This window comes from Pleurodeles waltl, chromosome 9, assembly GCF_031143425.1.
Source record: "Pleurodeles waltl isolate 20211129_DDA chromosome 9, aPleWal1.hap1.20221129, whole genome shotgun sequence".
NCBI classification, from domain to species: Eukaryota; Metazoa; Chordata; class Amphibia; order Caudata; family Salamandridae; genus Pleurodeles; species Pleurodeles waltl.
The window spans coordinates 477,526,247-477,545,541 of NC_090448.1; the positions used below are offsets into that span (position 1 = coordinate 477,526,247).

The 19,295-nt window shown below is 43.6% G+C and overlaps 1 protein-coding gene across 3 annotated transcripts in view; it reads left to right on the top strand.

The window, feature by feature from the left end:
• INF2 (inverted formin 2) overlaps nucleotides 1-19,295 on the top strand; it is a 303,640-nt gene that overhangs the window by 211,110 nt on the left and 73,235 nt on the right. For all 3 annotated transcript variants that reach the window (XM_069207311.1, XM_069207313.1, XM_069207312.1), the window contains exons 13-15: nucleotides 5,810-5,910; nucleotides 16,787-16,857; nucleotides 17,005-17,112. In XM_069207311.1, the coding sequence (XP_069063412.1) occupies nucleotides 5,810-5,910; nucleotides 16,787-16,857; nucleotides 17,005-17,112 (280 nt within the window). The remainder of the gene's footprint in view (nucleotides 1-5,809; nucleotides 5,911-16,786; nucleotides 16,858-17,004; nucleotides 17,113-19,295) is intronic.

The window sequence follows — 19,295 nt, forward strand, 5'->3', positions numbered from 1 at the left end:
CCTAAGAATGGTATCTCTATCCCGATAATTCAGCAGACAGGCAATGATGGGATGTGGAGGGGTTCCAGACGGTAGGCCTGGACTGTTTTTGCTCAGTCTTGCCCATGCTCCGTCACTGCCAGCCACCAAGTATCCACCAGCAACAGGACAATGAAACAGCAGGCCAGGATGCCCTCACTCCGGATACCACTGTAGAAGCGTCGAAGGGCCCGTCAGCACCGACCAGGCAAGATATAAATAAGGCACCAGGCCGCTGCTCAGGTACACGTAAGGCACTGACAAGAGAATCCATTCACCAACTTCAGAGCCCCCCACAAGGGCAATCACGCAAGTCTCAGACTGGGGCGCCCCAAAAGTAAAGCGGCAATCAAGAGCCCAGCCCATGGCCCTCTCCCCATGCCACTAGCTGCCCCCTCCTGAGCGTATCAGCCTGACAGGCGACCCGGGCTGCAAAGGACCCCGCAACTTCAGCAGGTAGTTAAACACTTCTTACCTCCTCCACCCCCGGCCTGATCCGGCCGGTGACATACTCCAAAAAACCAGGGCCTGCACTAGCCCCCAGTAGTCCTCCACGTGACGATCAGTCCGCGCGGTGCCCCCCCGTTACCCCCCCTTGGGCCGCCAGCCGCAACTATCAGCTAGCAGCCAGCAGGCCACGAGGTCTCCATCAGCACGGGGCCAACCTGAGGCTCAAGTCCAGATCCTCTCATGGGGCCGTCAGCACCATAGAAAAACTGGGCCCCAGCACTTCTGTCCGCCGGCTTCAGCAGCTGATGCGGACCGCACACTCGGTGCACCGGCGCCAAAGCTCCCTTCAGGCCGTGGCCCGATCCAGCCACCGATGACGCCAAAGCAGGGAGGCTGGAATGCCCCCCTCTGAAATGCTCCACGCGCCAGCCGGCCGAGCGCCTGCCGGCCCGCCAACCAAGCACCCAGGCCGGGAGAAGGAGTGCACGCCAGCCCGGAAGTCCGTGCTGCAGCGTGCCACCAGGCCCGCTCCGATGAGCCAGGGGCCAGAGCTCCAGGCAGCCTAAACCAGGGCCCGACGCTGGCTCCAAATGAGGCACCGGGGGCTCCGATTGCCAGCAGCGTGAGTCAATCGTGCAATCTGCCGCTCTGCAAGGATAACTGTGCAAAGACGGCCCTAAGCCTGGCAGAGCCTCACCAAGCGATGGCCATCTTGCCGGCAGGCCAAGCCACGCCCCCTCTGAGCTGTACAATCTAAAACTAAATCACTATTTAGGAAAAATATTGTGTTAAACGAATCCACATTACACACTGCAGTCTCATAACACAGTTGCTACATTTTGAATTGTGCCAGCAAAGCCCATCGTGGTATGACCAATGGTGTGCTTAAACAGAAGATTGCTGTGGAGCAGTGCTAGCAATTGCAATATATTTTTCTTTTGTTAAAATTACTTTTCCAAAACATATTTTACAATAACATCTTTTTTTCGATGTAGTGTATTAGTTAGACCTAAACACTTAAAAAAAAAAAATTATGACCTTCCATAACACTGTGTTCGTTTGGAAAAAAATCACAGAAACATATAGATATTACATGTTTAACTTCTTTAATTGCATAAAATGCAGAGGTATGAAAACCAGTATTTCACAGGAAATCTTGAAATATTGGAAAATACTTTATGGTTCTTAGTGAAATGTGGGGTTTATCATCTTACTAACCACTCCCAAACCACACTGCAGAGCTTTACCATTGTCATTGCCATTATGAGTATGCGCCAGGTTATCTAAATTTGGTGAAAAAGGGTAAATTATGCAGCACTTTCAGTGGCAGTATTAATTTAATTCATTTGATCTCAAATAAACATATTTTGTGAAATCTGTAAAGTAATTGTCAAATCCATAATTATATGTTAAACACTGCAGCCACAGAGTCTCATAAATCAAAAGACTCCCACCATGGTCCATTGTTTATCAAGAACTCATTTATGAAAGGTAAACCTAAAGATTCTACTTCAAATAAGTACTGTTAGATGCACTTTGATGGAAGCAGATTTTCCAAGCTAGCTACCCCAAAACAAGTATGCAATATTAAAATGTATAATGGGCAACATGTGGAATCTGTTCTTGGCAATGTGATTCCCTGAATATCTGTCACTTACTTATTTGTTGCTGGAGATCGTATTTGGTTGCCTAAAACAAAATGTTCTGAACCGACTATGCATCAAGCCAACCACAGATGTCATAGGATTGTGCCCAATGATCATCCTGGGCAACGCCTCAACCTCATGACCTCTTCTATCTAAAGCATGTGTTGTGGCTGCACTCCAACAAACAAGCCTTAATGTCTGTCAGGTTTATTTCTTGGAATATTAGGCCTTCCTGTGTTTCTTGTTTGCCACTAGATTGGGGAGCGTGTAGTTTTATGGTTCACAGCTGCTAGCATTATGGCTTTAGGAAGATGTAGAAAATGATGCCTGACTGACTCACAGCTCTCATATATATGCACAGAACTCAAGCTGATTGGGACCTAAACCATGTCCTGACTTTCGTCGGGCTACCAGCAACACAGCAACTTAGTAAAATGGTCAGCTTGACTAGCCCATGGGACAAGTGACTTACTCTTGAAACATTGTTACCATTACAAGGACTCTCAGGCAAACCAGTTACTTCCAAAACAGTCTAGACCGTAACTGGATTCAATTTATGCTTAGATATCTCCTAAATTGCACAAAAGTGGACTTCCCGATCAATAACGTTTTCAGACCTACAGGGAATTTCAGGAGTGCGCTCAAAAAGATCGAAATATCATGGACAGGCAGAAGTCAAAATAATTCTCAAGAGTACTGTGTGGTATTTAATGAATTTGTCCTAAGCACAACAATTGTATTATTCCAGCTTTTGTAGTCCCTATTCAGCTTTCCTACTCAGTTGGCCGTCACAGGGTGATAATGAGTGCCCAGTTGAGATTGTCTGCTTTCCCAAAAGAGGACAAAAAGTTGAGGTTTTCTCTCAGATGTCACTCTAGGTGGCAAATGTTTCAGCTCAGTTCTTGCAGAAGAGATGGTGTCCTTACTATGTTTTACTGGAAACCCGAATCACTCTACACTTCCACGCTCTGAGTAAACATAGATTTATTTACTGGGTTCAAATTTGAGCCAAAGTAGCCAAATTATACCTTCAGAAAATGTAAAAATGCTAATTAAGCATATAGAAACTCTTTATGTAATATGTATCACACATTCCTCAAATTTCTATAGCAACAAGGGGTAGTTGTGGAATATATGATTGTCGAGAAAGTCTACTTTTCACTTTGATTGGAGGGACAGTAATGTTGTACATATCCAGGTTGGTAAAATAGAGGTCTTTAAGGAAAGCCAACAATATCCTTAACTCATCAAAGTTATCATTTTGTTTTACACTTTATGGCCATTTCATGGCAATATATCTTATCAGTATGATAGGCATTGATGATTATCTTCTGAAACATAATCCCATGGACTTTTTTCGGAACATGTTTTGACAATTTAAACATATATTGTGACATTTCACTGCACATCTTTTCATGGGCATTCTACAGCACAGAATCTAATGAGCATTGCCTTGCACAGTACTTGATGGGCATTCCAAGAAACAGTTCTGAAAGAATATTTAATAACATTTATTTTGGGCATTCAACAGCAGGATAAATTATAGACAGTAAATCTCAGAAAAGATGCTTGATCTTGAGTGGCAGGCCAACCCGAAAGAATCAAAGGATACCATGTGACTTCACCTTGGATGTTCTGTGAGAGGACTATGACACCCAACTAAAAGAGTAAATTAAACAGGAGTCGTGGAACCAAATTGGTGAAAACTGTGACGCAAACTGCTAGGAATCGAGGATGATAGTCACCTACCTTAGGGTTATATAGTAATGGCTCGGGACACCATAGCCATTACTATTCAAAATAGAGCTTCAGACTAACTCAAAAATCTTGAGGTGCTTTTTTCAAAAAAGCACAATTGTTCAGGTGCTGTGCTCTCGTCTAGGCCTGGCCTAATTCTTAACTAAAGCCTCTACCAAGAAGAGTACGAGAGGCTAAAAGTATCAGATAAGTCCACTTTCTAAACCATTTCTAGTCTAGATTCTCACTGAGATGTGAACTATTAGGAAAGTTAGTGACCCCTAAAAGTTTTGGATGGTGTTTGCTAGTGCCAATCCTTTTATTGTCAAATATATGCTCTGTTTATCTCTACATAACTGGTGAGGTTAAACAACGTTTTAACTCTGTGTGTTACAGTATGTTTGGACCATCAGCTAAGGTGAGACCTAGTAGTGAGTTGAAGCTAGACCTTCATTTAAAGAAATTCAGACATGCATGTGTCTGTTGGATAGAACTCATGTATGAGGGAGATGCAGAACAAAGATGAAGGTGATAGAATGCAATTAATTCCGGAGATGAAGAAATGAGATGAGGAAAGCGAAGGCTGGAAAAAGATCCAGGCACAGAGGCAACAGCATGACTGTCTGTTTTTTTATAAAGTGTTAGGAAATATGAGTAATTGGGTTTGAGAGATGATTAAATGTCAGAATATTGTGTACAGTAATATTATCATTGGGTGAAGATTTTCTTTTATTAACTCCATTGGGATGACATTTTGTAGACAATGTTGAAGACATGATATGCTGACATTCTGGTAACACGTCTGAGAGTTCACATTTAGGGAAATTTTGCAAATAAGAGAAAAAAGAGAAAAATACCCTCATTACAAGTGTGGTGGTCCCAAGACCGCCACATTCTTGGTGGTGGTCTGGACCGCCCCCTATGCAGCTGTCCAAACACCACATAACCCTGGTGGTCCGACCGCTAGAGAACCACCAGCTCCGGCAGGATCATGGATCCCGGAAGTTTGGAGGTGGCAGAGATAATAATCTGCCAGGGAAGTGCTGAATGCAGCGCTGCCCTGCGGATTATGACCCTGTTGTCTGCCAGCCAATGTGAAAAGGCTGGCTGAAAACAGGTGCAGGGGGCCACAGGGGACCCACTGCACTGCCCTTACACTTGACATGGGCATAGCAAGGGCCCTCCTGCCCAACATCTTCGCAATGTTTACTGTCTGCTTAGCAGACATTGAACATTGCGAGGGTGCTGGAACACCCTGCTGGCTACTGCATGGCACTGGCTTGATTACGAGCCAGAACCAATGCTGCAGCCTGTTTCCCACCAGCCTATTGGGAAACTCTAGGTGTGTCTGGCAGGGAGGTAGCCAGTGTGGCGGCAACCTCCTCGTCGGAAGTTCATCGGACAGTGCAAACAGTCCGCCGAACCCTTAATCAGACCCAAAGTATCTTAAAGGAGAGCATCAATCAAAGTGAGGGATGTAATTACAATAACTAAATCCATGTTAGTGACAGATTTAAAAAATGGTCAGATCCAAGGTTAGCAGGAGGAATTGTTAGAAATATGATACAATATTTGTGAAGTTAATTATACTGTAGATACATAAATTGACAGTGGAGAACAGAGATATATGAACTCCTACTGTACTGGAATGTCTTAAATAAGAGAGGGAAACAGAGCTGCTGAACACTTACATACGGGTTAGACCATGCTGTTTCTTTTACGGGCAGAGCATCACTGAGGAATGCAGTTTTATCATCCAGTGTTATGTGAATTATTTGCTGTTCAAGGGAGTTGTTTTTTGTAACTATTCTATGCCTGCAGACTCATATAAAGGAAATAAAATGTATTTTGTGTTTTAAACGTTTTTATGTTTTTTAATTTTTTTAATTTTTTTTAAAAAGAGCATGTGCATAAGAATTTAACGCTAGTAACATTTTCCATTGACCCCCTGATATCAGCTACCAGCTTCGGATTGAGTGTATGCTTCTCTGCGAGGAAACCGCAATTCTCCTTGAAATGCTTCAGCCGAAAGCACAACTAGTCAGCACAGCTTGTGACAGTAAGTATAGCATTTATGATCACGTCTAAGAATCTAAATCTAGAAGGATCTGTACACAGCAATTTTATAGACTTAGGGCAATAGGAATGTATCTGATATCTAATCCAGTGACTACGCAGAGGTTTAATGGAAGGTCACAAGACCTAAAAACACCTGAAGCTAACTCCAGTGGAATAATACACAATTTCATGTTTAGGATGGTAATGGAATAACCAGATTATCTAATTTTGTGCTGCTACATTAAAGTAAATCAAAGATCACATTAAAAAGGGGTGGTATTATGATGTCATATTGTTTTCTGTAAGCAGTCTCATGATTTCATTGAGGTTGCAACACTCTGAGTGGTACATATCTTAGTTATTGCTCCGGCTTCTTCAAATTTCCTTTCCTGCATACCTTGAATTAATTCTATAGATGCTGTATTTGTATAGTGTAATTGAGAACAGAAAAGACCAGTTTAGAAAAAAATACTTTTCTGCATCTTCTGAGTAAATATTTAAAGGCATTCCAGAGTATGTAAGGGTTAGGTGTTTGGTTGGACATATATACAATAAACTGTAGTTGAGTGATTATAAACTTTTAGGAATCAGCAATTTTCTGGAAACGTGACATGTTTTAAAGATTGTCACGGATTCACAGCAGAACCAAAGGAATGGTGCAATTGAGCACAGTAGCAATGTGTGCTGGAGAATCAAACATGTGCATAAAATCTCTGCAATAGCCTTAAAGCCCAACTGATGATCTTTAAAGATGATTAAAATATTGGTTGATATACACCAATTTATGCAATTTCAAAAGGACCTCATATGGAGTAGGCTATTAGTTTCCAAAATTGCATTAATAACGCAGTGATCCATTTTTGTTTTAGACCTTGATTAAAATGATTACTGACGCAAATGTCAAAGTTATTTGTATTATATGAGAAAAGTGGCACATCATTGAGCCCATCAATTTTAGGTCTGTCTGGAGAACAATGCTTTTGTAGAAGCAGAAAATAAACCTAGCACTTTTCTATACATAACACAAACACAGAGACCTTGCCTTAACCCTCTCCAGTCATTGACTCGGAGTATTGATAAAAAAAAACACGAGAGATATGATGATAGTGCCAGGAAAGTTTTGATCAATTAAGTATCTAGTTTTGTCTAGTATGGCAGCTGCATTGGGTAATACTGGCCAGCAGTTGTATGAGTTCACTGGGAGACAGTCTCCAGGAAAGCTTCTTGTTTAGATGTATTTCTTTTGTGTTGTGCATATGACCACACTATGGGGGGGTAGACACAGCAGAGGAATGACTTCTTTGATTAACAATTTAAATCAATAGAGATAGCCCACTACCCAGTGGCTTAACAAAACTGGAGGGTCCCCCCCTGCAAAGAACATGGATGGGGCCCCCCTCCGGACTCACTCGACCAGGGACGAGTTAACTCAAAGATCAGTAGCTGAGTCTACTAAGCACACAAAGCCCTTCTCATATCAATTTCTTTATTGTGGTGACCAAACAGGCACACCAGTGTTTCACCTCATTGATGCCATTCCAGCATTATTTGTTATCCTAAATCAGAACTGTAAACCGAAGAGTAAGCATGTTACATACAAATGAAGACTCAACTTGGGGGGAAACCCAGATGTGACAAATATTCTGTGCAGGAGAAATTAGGAGGTTAAACCATATCCTCAATCAATGTTCCTATTGATTGCCGCTTACACAAATTGGCATGTGATTCCCTCCCAGTACCACCTTGACCATGTTATGTGTCCTTGGGTTAACGTCATTACTTTTAACCCTCATTTACAATGTGTAACGAGTGACAATTTGGAAATATTTTTAAAAATGAGAAACACCAGCTTAGAAAGCTGAGAGAAAAGAGTTATAGCCATTCTCCATGGTGAGGTTATATATCGAAGAAAATTAAAAGATGAACTTGATTTAAATTTGAGGATTCTATTTAATAATGTCCAAGCGCTACATTGTCTTTACTTTTAGCATTATTGTGAATCCTCTTATATGACTGCATTTCTATAGGAACTCTCCTGTGTCACAAAAGAATCTGTAGATTTTCTTGGTTAGTGACGTAAATGTAATTTGGTCTATGGGATCCCCATTGCCTACAGTCAACATTAAACTGGCAATCTTTCCAAGGGGCCATCAGAGTGCAAGAGATGTTTCATCCCCTGCACATTATAGAAGCACAATTGTTTTTAATATAAAATCGGGAGACAGTAACCTCTAACTAAGGCGATATTAAGGGGTTATGCAGCAAAAAGGAGGAGAGTGAAGGGGTTATCATCTTCAATTTAAGCATTCTGCAATGTTTCCTTTATAACCTATAAAGGTCTGCAATCAGCTCAGAACCAGTTTTAAGTTAAGTACATAGTTTTCAGCACCCATTACTTTGGGATTTTTTTAATGTTTTTTATTGGTTTTGGAAACACAAATAACTCATCACCTTGTTTGTACAGTCAGCCTAAATCACACATAAATGACATAGCATGTTTGGGTAGAAAACATCATCCATAGACTTCCCTCTTGATTACCACCTCCCTTAGTCTTTGGGTCTTACCCCTGGTGTCACTGCATGTCCAGAGCTCCAGACCAGGTTGTGGCATTCTCTCCACTACCCCAGCACTTTTCCAGGCAATGTCCTCCATGGAGCTCAGATCTGCCTCCCATTTGCCTTTAAGGGGTCGGAGAGTATCGGGTCTGTTGTTGATAAAAGCACTGTATGTGTATGAAATAACCTTAGAGGTCATCCCTGTCGAGAGTATTCTGTTCTCCACTGGCCTGCTGTCCTCCAATGCTCCCCATTCCACACCTTTATTGTGTAGTGCAGGTTGAACCCATAGATATGTTAAAAAAAAAATGAGAATTTCAAAATTCATACTTGTGAAAGGACTATCAAACTTCACTTTCTGTGAGACTCTACAGCTTTATCCAGGACAACTTATGCAGGTAATGCAACAGGCAGCTCACTCACAAGGGGGGGGGGGGCATCTCGAGACACACTGCCTTTCCACCCCACTGTTTGTTGCTTTATCCTAGGCCTTCAGGGAGGCTCTTGTTGGTCTTGGCAGAAGGGACCTGAAGGGTTGTTTCTCCAGCCATGCTACTGGGTTATCTCTTGGTGCATGGCTCCATTAGTTAATCACTTGCAGCTGAGCAGCCCAATAGTACACCTTGAGGTCTGGTAGCGCAATGCCACCATTGTACATGGATGTGTCTACAGTACAGAGTGCAATGTGATGGGTCCCGCTGTCCCACAGGAGGGAATTCACTACTGGATCTACTCTGTTAAGGAAAATTCCAAAGGGGGAATTCTGGGAATTTAAAAAGGCACTTTGCCCATAAGTGAGGGAGGCAACCGTCTACAGCAATCAATGTCCTCTCAAAACCTCCTATAGACAACCTCCAGTTTCCACTCCAGAAACTCTGCAGGGCTGCATGCGATCTCGCTCCCAAGGTACCTAAAACCTCCATTTCCAGGGGGATTTCCACTGTAGACTGCCAACTACCCAGTTCCTACATGATGAATTAAACCTTGTTCATTTTTATAGCCCGCATAATATTGGAAAGCTTTGAAAACTTCCAAAACCACTGGCAGTGATCTCATTGGCTCTGCCAGGTACAGAAGTATGTTGTCACATAGAGAGAAACCTTCTGTGGCTCACCTGCCACCTCTGGGAAGCATTCAATGTCCACCCTAAGACGCAGCCAGCTTGCCAGTGGTTCCTTACACAGAGAGAACAGGAGAAGCAACAAGGGGCAACCATGCCACTCTCCCATCCATCTGCACCTCTGTTGAGGTGACATCATTCACTCTTACCCTCACCACTGGGTGGAAATAAAGCAATCTAACCCAGCTGAAATATTTTAGGATAAATCACAGTTTCCTCAGGACCTGGAAAATGTATTGCCAACTGATTGAAACAAAGGCATTTTTCATGTCAAATATGAACAGGACCATGAGTCATGAGTGTTGTTTGTGAAATAATCTAGCCAGCTATGGAGCCATCACCAGCTGTGCCGAATAGCCCTTCCTAGCATAAATCCTGTCTTGTCCCTGTGTACCAGGCAGAGTGCCAGTACTTCTGTCAGGATCTTCAGGAGGGGAATTGGTCACTAAGAAGCACATCCGGAGGGAGGGATAGCTGGTTTAGGCAGGACTATTATGGTTGCCTGACGTAAGTCCAGTGGGTGCTCCCCCACGCACTGTGCCTCCACCAACAACATATTAGGTACGCACTACCACCAACAGAATGGGCTTGTAAAACTCCATTGTTGTAAATTTTGGGCCTAGCGTCTTTCCCAACTGTATTTGGCTCACTGCCTCCTTTTTGACTGAGATGTCTTGCTCCAGGAGGTGCTTGTCTTCCTCCCGTAAGCAAGTGGGGGGCAGTTCCACTAGAAAGGCCTCCGTACCCTCTCCAAAATTGAAGATCTCCTAGTCCTGATAATATTGGGCAAATCTCTCTACAATCCCACCATCTGTGGCTATGCAAGATCTGTCAGCTGCCTCTAGTTCATCCACCCATCTGCTTGCAGCCTGTTTTGCCAAACCATGATAGAAGGTGACCCGCCTAGTTCCCTAACTCATACAGTTTCCGTTGCATCGCCAGGAATTGTTGTTTCACCAGGTCATGCGTGAGAGCATGAGATTCAGCATAAAGGGCCTCCAGGCCATCCAATGTCACCTGGATCTTGGTGGTTTGGTATTGCCCTTCTGCTTTCTGAATTTTCTGTTAAGCACTATGAGGCCCTCATTCCTACATTGTTCTTGTGTGAAATGATGCTTTGGGCCCTATCCTGAAGTAGACCTCCCACACCACCCTGGGTGAGTCTAATGTGCTGACATTTTCCTCAAAGTAGGGACACAACAGTTCTGACACAGCAGGTCCAACCCTACGTCATTGTCTTTCAAGTCTTAACTAGTCTGCTTCCAGCCACCTCATCTCACTGAATTCAGTGCAACCCAGAGTGATGTGTGGTCAGAGAAACCTGTGGGCAAGTACCTGGCTTCAACGGTGGCTGGATATTCCACTGCCGGTAAGAGGATTTAGTCAATGTGGAAGAACGAACTGTGGGAGCCAGAGAAAGAGTACTTTTCTCTGGCTGTGGGTATCTGGCTCTCTGCAAATCCAAATTTCCCATGGCTAATGTGAATTGCGACAGAAAGGATGAAGCATGTTTATGTGATGATCTCAGAACCAATTTATCGAGTGCTGCATCCATGACAGTGTTGGTCTTCCCCTATGATATGCATGTCAGCAGCTCTTTCCAGTAGAATGCTGCCTAGTGCCTCAAGGATTGGTTGGAGGAGATGAGGTGGGGCAAATACACTTAGTAAAAGCAATGTCTTCCTAACTCTAGAGCCCAATGCTCCCACATATTGCCCCTCCTCCCCGACTCCGCCAAGACTTCACTTGAAATCGGGGTGTCTTTTTAGCCACTATTGTGACCCCATGGTGTATCCCACGTGTGTTAGTAGAGTATATTGGCCTCTATTTAGACATGGGCAGTGGTGTCCTGCCAAGTGCATCTCCTGAAGCAGCACTAAGGGGGTCATTTCAACCTCGGCGGTCTTTTCAGAAGGCCGCCAAGGGACCGCCGTGCTGAAGACCGCAAGTGCTGGCAGTTTCCGCTCGGCAAATTATGACTGCTGGCAGCCCTCCGTCCTTTTCCGGACGGAGAGCCGCCAGCAGCCATACTGGTGGTCTGCGGGGAAGTGGAGGTTGCTCCACCTCCACCGCCCGTCAACAGAACACCTCCCACCGAATCACGTTACGTGATTTAGCGTGGCGGTGTTCTGTTGACGGGGTGCTGGCGGCGGAGCAGCCCCCATGGATCCCGTCCCCCCCCGGACGATCAACGGACCAGGTAAGTTGATCGTCCGTTAGGGGAGGGGGATGGGGGGTGTTGTGTGCGTGCATGGGGTTGTGCGTGTGAGTAAGAAGAGGGGGTGTGTGAGTGCGTGTATGCATGTGGGGGTGTAGTATGTTTGGAAATGTGTGCGTGTCTGCCTGTATGTATGTCTTTATGGATGTGTGTGTGTATGTCTGAATGTGGGTGTGCGTGTATGACTGTGTGTGTGTCTGCTGGCATGTTTGTTCGTGTGTGTGCACGTATGTGTGTTGGTGCTGTCTTCATGCGTGTCAGGTGTGTGTCTGTGTAGTAATGTCAGGATAGGGGTGGGGTGGGGGGGCCTGTCACCTTTGGGGGTTGGCAGGGGGTTGTCTGGGAAGGACTCGGGTGTGGGGGAGACCCCTATCAGTGCCAGGGAAGGGATTCCCTGGCACTGATAGTGCTTACCGCCATGGATTTCATGGCGGTACCCAACCCCATAAAATCCATGGCGGTCAGCCGGGTCAGGATACCGCCGGCGGTCTTGTGTCATCTCCGCCCTGGCGGTCGGTTCGGAAAAGTGGCGGATGACCATGGCGGTAACCGCCATGGTCATAATTAAAAAAAATTACCGGCAGCCTGTTGGCGGTAAGACCGCCACTTCTCCGCCAACAGCCAGGGTTGTAATGAGGGCCTAAGTCTGGTGCATGTCTTCAAATGTACTTTGTGACCACCCTTCTCTTAATCTTGTTCATCCAACCTTTAACATTCCAAAATAGCCTTGTGAGTGGGTCTGTGTTACCTACTGTAAGCTTCACCATATATCTCTACCATGTGTGGATCTCTTGAGGTGGCCAGGAAGAAAAGCCAGGACTGAGGGGCAATGGGGCCCTTCCCATCATCTGCTCCCCCACCTTCTGTCTCCCCTTCATGGTCTTCCCCCAGACCCCGGTGTCCATGCAGTATGCTGTGTCCCCTTTCCCAATGCTGCTAACACAGCATCTCCAGTGGTGTTAACAGAATAAAACAATAAACTTCTCCAAAAAATGGACTTTGTAATTTCCCCATTGAGTAACTCACCCCTACCCGCACTTCTAAAATGGAAGTATCTGTCACCAATAACTCAAAACTCCCCAACCACATTTAAACACCCAACAACAATTCACCCAACCTAGGTCTCACTTTGACAATGCCATATGGTTACTCCATCTATAAAACATACTTGTCATCTCAGTTGCTGCTTTGGGTCCATGTGTAGTCCGTCTTGTTGACCCCCACCCCTACACTCTCCCACAGTCAGTCAGTCAGTCAATGGGAATTAGCCACCAACAAGGAGAGGGAGGTGGGAAAGCATCCACACTGTTAGTTTTCCATCTCTGAGGCTCTCAGACATTCACTGTCGCTCTGTGGGGAGTCAGATCAGTCTCCACCAAGTGGTCCACCTCATACTTGGAGGACTTTCTGTATTTTAGTGGACAACTATCATGCTCTTCTGTGCTTTCCTTTCCTTCCGGACTAGAACAGCAGGTCCAGTCTCCAAGAGTCTGTTTCTGTGGATAGAATGACAGCCAATTCCATCATGGATGGGGTGGTGTGGGTCTCTCCTCCACCGGGTGCCACACTACCTCCGGATGATGATCAAAAACAGAGCTTTCCCCTGGATGGTAACCTTGAGTTTGTGGGTACATAAGCATGTATCCGGTCAGCATCTCTCTGAGCTTAATAGCTTAATTTTCATGCCTACAAAGAATACCCTTTGCTAGTGTACTCTTTGAGTATACACTGGGAAAATCATTACTCTATTAGACTCCAACATCACTGTTTGTTGATTACAGAGCACTACCAAGATAGCATCTCTATCAGCACAATTGAAGAGTCTGAGGATCACAGGTCTAGAAGTGACACTTAGCGGCGGCTATTGAGCATGCAACCATTGGGCCCACTAAAAGACAAAACATGATGATAGGCGGTTTTCCAGAATCCATGAGCAAAACCATTTAGAGAAGAATTGTTCTGGTGATTACTCTCTGAGCCCTCTGAAACTCCCACCGGGTGCAGGTTGTTTTGCAGTGATCTTCCTTCTGCATCTTCATTGCGAAGTTTGAGCTAAAGTGCTACTCCCTAAGTTTAACAAAGTCTGAATTCAGGGTCCCAAGATCATCTTCTGCAGAGGAGACCCTAGTCTCCACCTCTTTCATATACTCTGTCACTTTGTGCATATTCTGGCAGGCAACGTACACCACCACCCCCTCTCCCACTCATTAATCTGACCCTCCTGGGCTTCATAGGAGTTGTGTATGGCCAGAAGTATAGCAGATGTGGACAGCGCCCCCTCCTGTTGGGGTGGATCCCCCAGCACCTCCAGACACAAGTGTCTCCTCCGCTGGGACAGGCCTGGCGTATCTACTCATGGACCCCTCTTGAGCCTTCAATGCTCCTCCATTCACTATCCTGAAGTATTTCTGTGGGTAGGAGGCTAGTATGAAATTTCCTTATGTTCTCCCAGTCTCCCAGGCATTTAGGGAGGCCGCAATGTTGTAATAATACAGGAGGATACGGCTTCCCTTCCAAACCACAGTCACATCAGTCACCCCTCCGAGGGAAATTTCCAAGGTCATGGTAAAGCTGTGCGTAATGGAAGGTACACTGCCTTGGGGATTCCCCTACCGCTAATCCAGTTCTGCGCGACTGCAGCCAGTAAATCCAGAGGAGATAGGAGGTAACATCCCTCGACGGCTCATGCCTCATGGAGCTCACTCTCTTCTTCTTGTGGCACATGACCCACCTCACATCTCGAACCTTGAGCATGATCAGCTGCAGCTGCAGATGTGTGATGTTGAAGGGTTTATGCATCTACTTTCTGGCTAACACAAACTCCCAGCACCCCATTCAGCTGCTGGGGCAATTGGCATTCTCAGATAACTAGGAAGTGGAAAGGATCCACCATGTGGCCTAGTGTCTTCCAAGCCTCACTGTGTGCCAGTGTCACCACATCAGCCCGCTCACTGCCATCACTCCTCCATGTGTAAGGTGGGGTGGCAGCCTCTCTGAAGCGAAGGCCCACCTGGCCCTCTTCTGCTGCACCACTTCACCAGGCAGGCCCACTAGAGTGCTTCTCTCAGAAGCACTGCCTCACTCAGTCCGTAGGCAGTTGCCACCTTCTGTGGTGGCACCTGACACAAGACTAGCTGGCCTGCCTCTCCTCTCCACTGTGAGAGGAGCACAAACAGCCAAAGCCTTACTGGGTGTGTTGCAGAAGCCTTTGCCAAGTCTTGCACTCTGCTCACCGGGTGCCCGACATCTTCAGGCCCTATACCAGGCTGGCCAGCCATCTTCAGTATAGTCCTGGATACTCACCACAGGGATTGGGGTCCCTCACTAGTCCATCAAATCTGAGAAACATTCAGTGCGACCTAGCAGTGTTCAAGGGAACATTGCACACTGGATTGTTATGGGTGATCAGGAGAATTGAGCAGGGGCTCTACTTCTGCTTGACTGCCATCTTCAGCTACAACCACACCCGCCACTTCTGGCTATTTTTTAACATTGATATGCATGATCAGTTTATGTCATCCATCTGACACTGTTGGTTCAGCAAGACTCGGTTTAGTCACTGAGCAGCACTATGAGGAGGAAGTGAGGTGGTCTCCTGAGCCAGTTGAAACCTTTATATTGAAGATAATAAGTGGAACCCTTCTGCACCCTCAACTCACAGCTATCAAACTATCCCATGCAATTAGGATGAATTTTAACCACTTCTGAATTTTCAACCAACAGTACTAAATATACTGAGGCCTGGAATGGTGCAAAGAGGCAAAACCCTGAAGTTAGAATAACCCATTGCCACTGGAGCACTCTCAATCCAGTAAGAAAATATATAGTTCTGCAAGCCTTGATGCCAACTATTGATGGTGTTCTAAGGTTGTTGTTTTCTTTCATCTTGTGGGAATCCACCATCACTTGGAACTGAATGAACAATTTTCCTTTTGTAGGAGTGTGCCTCCAAGTCCCAGAGGTAAGTTATGTTACCAGAAATTCTAGGGCTGGCTAAAAGTCACATATGTGGCATGGCTCCGTGTTGACAATTATGTATGTGGAACTTGTATAGCATGAACCTAGCCATAGACAACTGAGTGATGAACAGAGTTAAAGATAAGGATACAGAGATTTGAGAGGTAGTTGTATTGTGGATTCTTACTGCGTCCTGATTTAGTGATCTTTAAAGAAGTGCATCTTTAACTTTTTCGGACCAAGAACAGATAACCAATTTGTGCAATTTTTCTGTAAACTCTTGTTAATCGCTTATGTTAAAAAAAAAAAAATGTAGTAAGAATGTATATATTTTGCTTTGTTTTTTTAGCATGAAAAGTCTCCTTCCAACCTAGTACTCTTCTGGGTATTCTCCCTCAATATATAATCAAAAATTACCTAGGAGAATTGTTTCTACAATTCTGATATTGGACCAATTTATTCAATTTTCAGGCAAAAATATAAATCCTTACATTCATTTATTTGATTTGAAGGCTATAATTACTCTAGTCAATAAAAATGTTTGTAGTTTTGTACAAAATTAAATGAACCAAAAATGGACCAAGCATGGTCTTTTAAAATACAAAAAGAGCTCATTACTGGATATAACCTTTATTGATTTATAACCCTTTGAGTGGCAAAGAAGTGTTTTTAAAAAAATAACTCCAATAGCAAAAGTAAATGTGAAGCCAATCGCATCCAGTAAATTGGTTTTTTTCATATATTTATTCTCAAAATGTTCCCCAAAGGGTACTCATGGATTCCCTACAACCTTAATGTTAAAACATTTTCCTAACCAAAAAGTGTTGCTAATGTAATTTACTGCTTTCGTTATTTGCAATAGCCAGCTTGGTTTTGCTATCAACCAATTTTGTGAAGACAGTAGTTGAATATCAATGTATTTACAACATAAAAAGTTTGTTATTTTTTATTGATATCTTACTTCTTTATATTTTTTTGAATGGTTGACACCTTTCTACAGTTCAATTGTGGTTAATACCCTTTCAGATATTCTTACCAGTCACCGACTTCCAGTGTTCTGTCAACTGATTCTTAAAGTTGGAAATTTTCTTAACTATGTAAGTTTTTTTACATTACCAAATTTAAATGAATCAATTGTGTATTTTGAAACTATTTTTGAAACGCAGATGACTTAATTGAGTGCCAGTTAATGTGGACATTTCTGATTCCATCGTTCTTCTTTTTCTGTATTTTCCCTACTTTAGGGAAGCCACACAGGAGATGCAAATGGCTTTAAAATCAACACCTTGCTAAAGCTTACTGAAACCCGCGCGAACAAAGCACGTGTTACTCTGCTGCACCACATCCTAGAGGTTTGCTTTCTTCTTCTGTCTGTAACTTTGCAGCATAAGTGTGGCCTTGCACAGCATTTACTTATTACAGAAGCCTGTATTTCAGACTTGGGAGTAAACTTGGTGGTAAACATTGCAAGTGCTTTTAATTAAGTGAATTGAAGTCTGCTAATCCTCACGTGAAATGGGTTTGAAAGATTCTCACTAACACTGCAATAAGTAAGGTTTTTAGGTGTTTTAGTTATAAATGTTTTTTTCAATATTGGGTTTCAGAATGGCGCTAAAATGTTGGGTCACCACATATTCTCTACATGCACAGACATTTTATGATCCACCAAGCTGTATCCACATTTATTTGCTAAAACAATAGAGATTAGGATTTATACTACAATACGATTTATATACCTCACCACTGAAATAATGATTATCTTTAACATAACCTCCTCTTCTCCATGACAAAACCTTTCATGGCACAACTTTCTCGTAACAAAAGATTGTTTAGGTGGGATGCCTCTCTTCTGTAAACCTGGCTCCACATTTCCCAATTGTCTTTGCAATGATAGACTTGAAATGAAAGTGCACAAAAGCTGAATTTGACTCCTAATAAGCTACACACTCCTACTCTGAAATAACATTTCCCACAGATGTGGATCCTGGTAAAATAGAAGCTTAAAAGTAATCTCTTCAAGAAGCAGCTTATTCATCAAGGTAAGATACTCACAGCTCCTGTTGCCCCACACAAGAGGAGTTATACTTGATAATCCAATATGGCTGCTGCAATTACCACACATCATGAGAGTTCAAGGATTTCTAGGAAACACCCCTTTGTGGTTGAATGCAGTCACATGATACGGTCTCCTTAAGTGCAAAGCCTATCAGCAGGCTGAGCTGACATTCTGTGACCACCCTGTCTTTCCATCCTTGAAATAAATTCAAACCTGGTGGGTTTAAAGAACTGCACACTTGTGCCTGCTGAGCCACCAACAGTAATCCATGCTTCCCGGTCAACTCAGAGATGTGCTTCTGGCCCCGACTGATCCACTTTGATTTTTATTTGCTCTGCTTACAGATTTTTTAGATGTATTGTGTTATTAAATCAATGTAAAAAATGTGTTTGATATCTCAATAAACTGGAAAAGGCAAAAGGTGAGTACTTCAATTCAATAACCCTTTTAAAAGAATTGTGAACTTGGTAAAGTACCAGGGAGTGCACATGATACCACTCTCCAAAGTTTATAGTGCTAATGTACCAATCCTAATTAAGGTTGTGAAGGCGGAACGGAGGATTGCACCATATATGCATCTCCTGTACAGAAAGGATAAAGCTTTGAAAAACAACCTCCTTTCCAGACTGCAGTATTTGTCTCAGGTGGTCCTGTTCTTTATTAAAAGAATGTTTTCCAGCCTTTTGTAGGCAAATGTTAGATTTTATATGACAAGGGAAACTTCCAAGGTTGTTGGTAAAATTATCAAAAGGGCTAGTAAATTTTGGTGGCTTATGATTCCCTGACCTAAATAATTACTACACAGCAGGTTAATTAACTATAGTTGTGGTATGGTTTCGCACACGCCCCCGTAAGCACTTGCTCCATTTGGACTGGGCAGTAGTGAAAGGGCTCTCGGAGACTTAAGCAAAGAAGTAGACTGTTGAGGAGATACTACAACCAAATTTACAAGACCACTTCTTGTGGTATAGGTGTTTATGGTACAGGCAAGGCAACTTGCAAGATATCCTTCACCTCACACATCCTTACACTTTAATGTAGACTGTACCCCATCCTTCTATTTGATGTGCCTTGAAAAAGTAGAGGGAAGAGGAATATTGAACCATCAGGAACCTGAGCGATGATGGCTAAATTAGGTCACTTTAAAAAAAGACAACATATAAACTACACAAATTCTAAAACGTGTGGAACTAACAACTTAAACTTTGAGCTCTTTACCCAATTAATATGATGGAGTCAACAATTCCGCCCACCAATGGGTCCTTGTTTTCCTCCTTATACAAACTTTTACTGAACCACGTAAAGCCAAATAGAAATACCTGTAGATCACACATAGTGCAATAAGAGAGGAATCGAGACGATACTGCAGAGGGACTTGAATGAGGCACAGTAAATCTGTATTACATATGGTATCCTCTATGAAAGTAATGACACACTAGTACCTAACCCCTTGTAAATTAAACAAAATGTTCCTGGGTA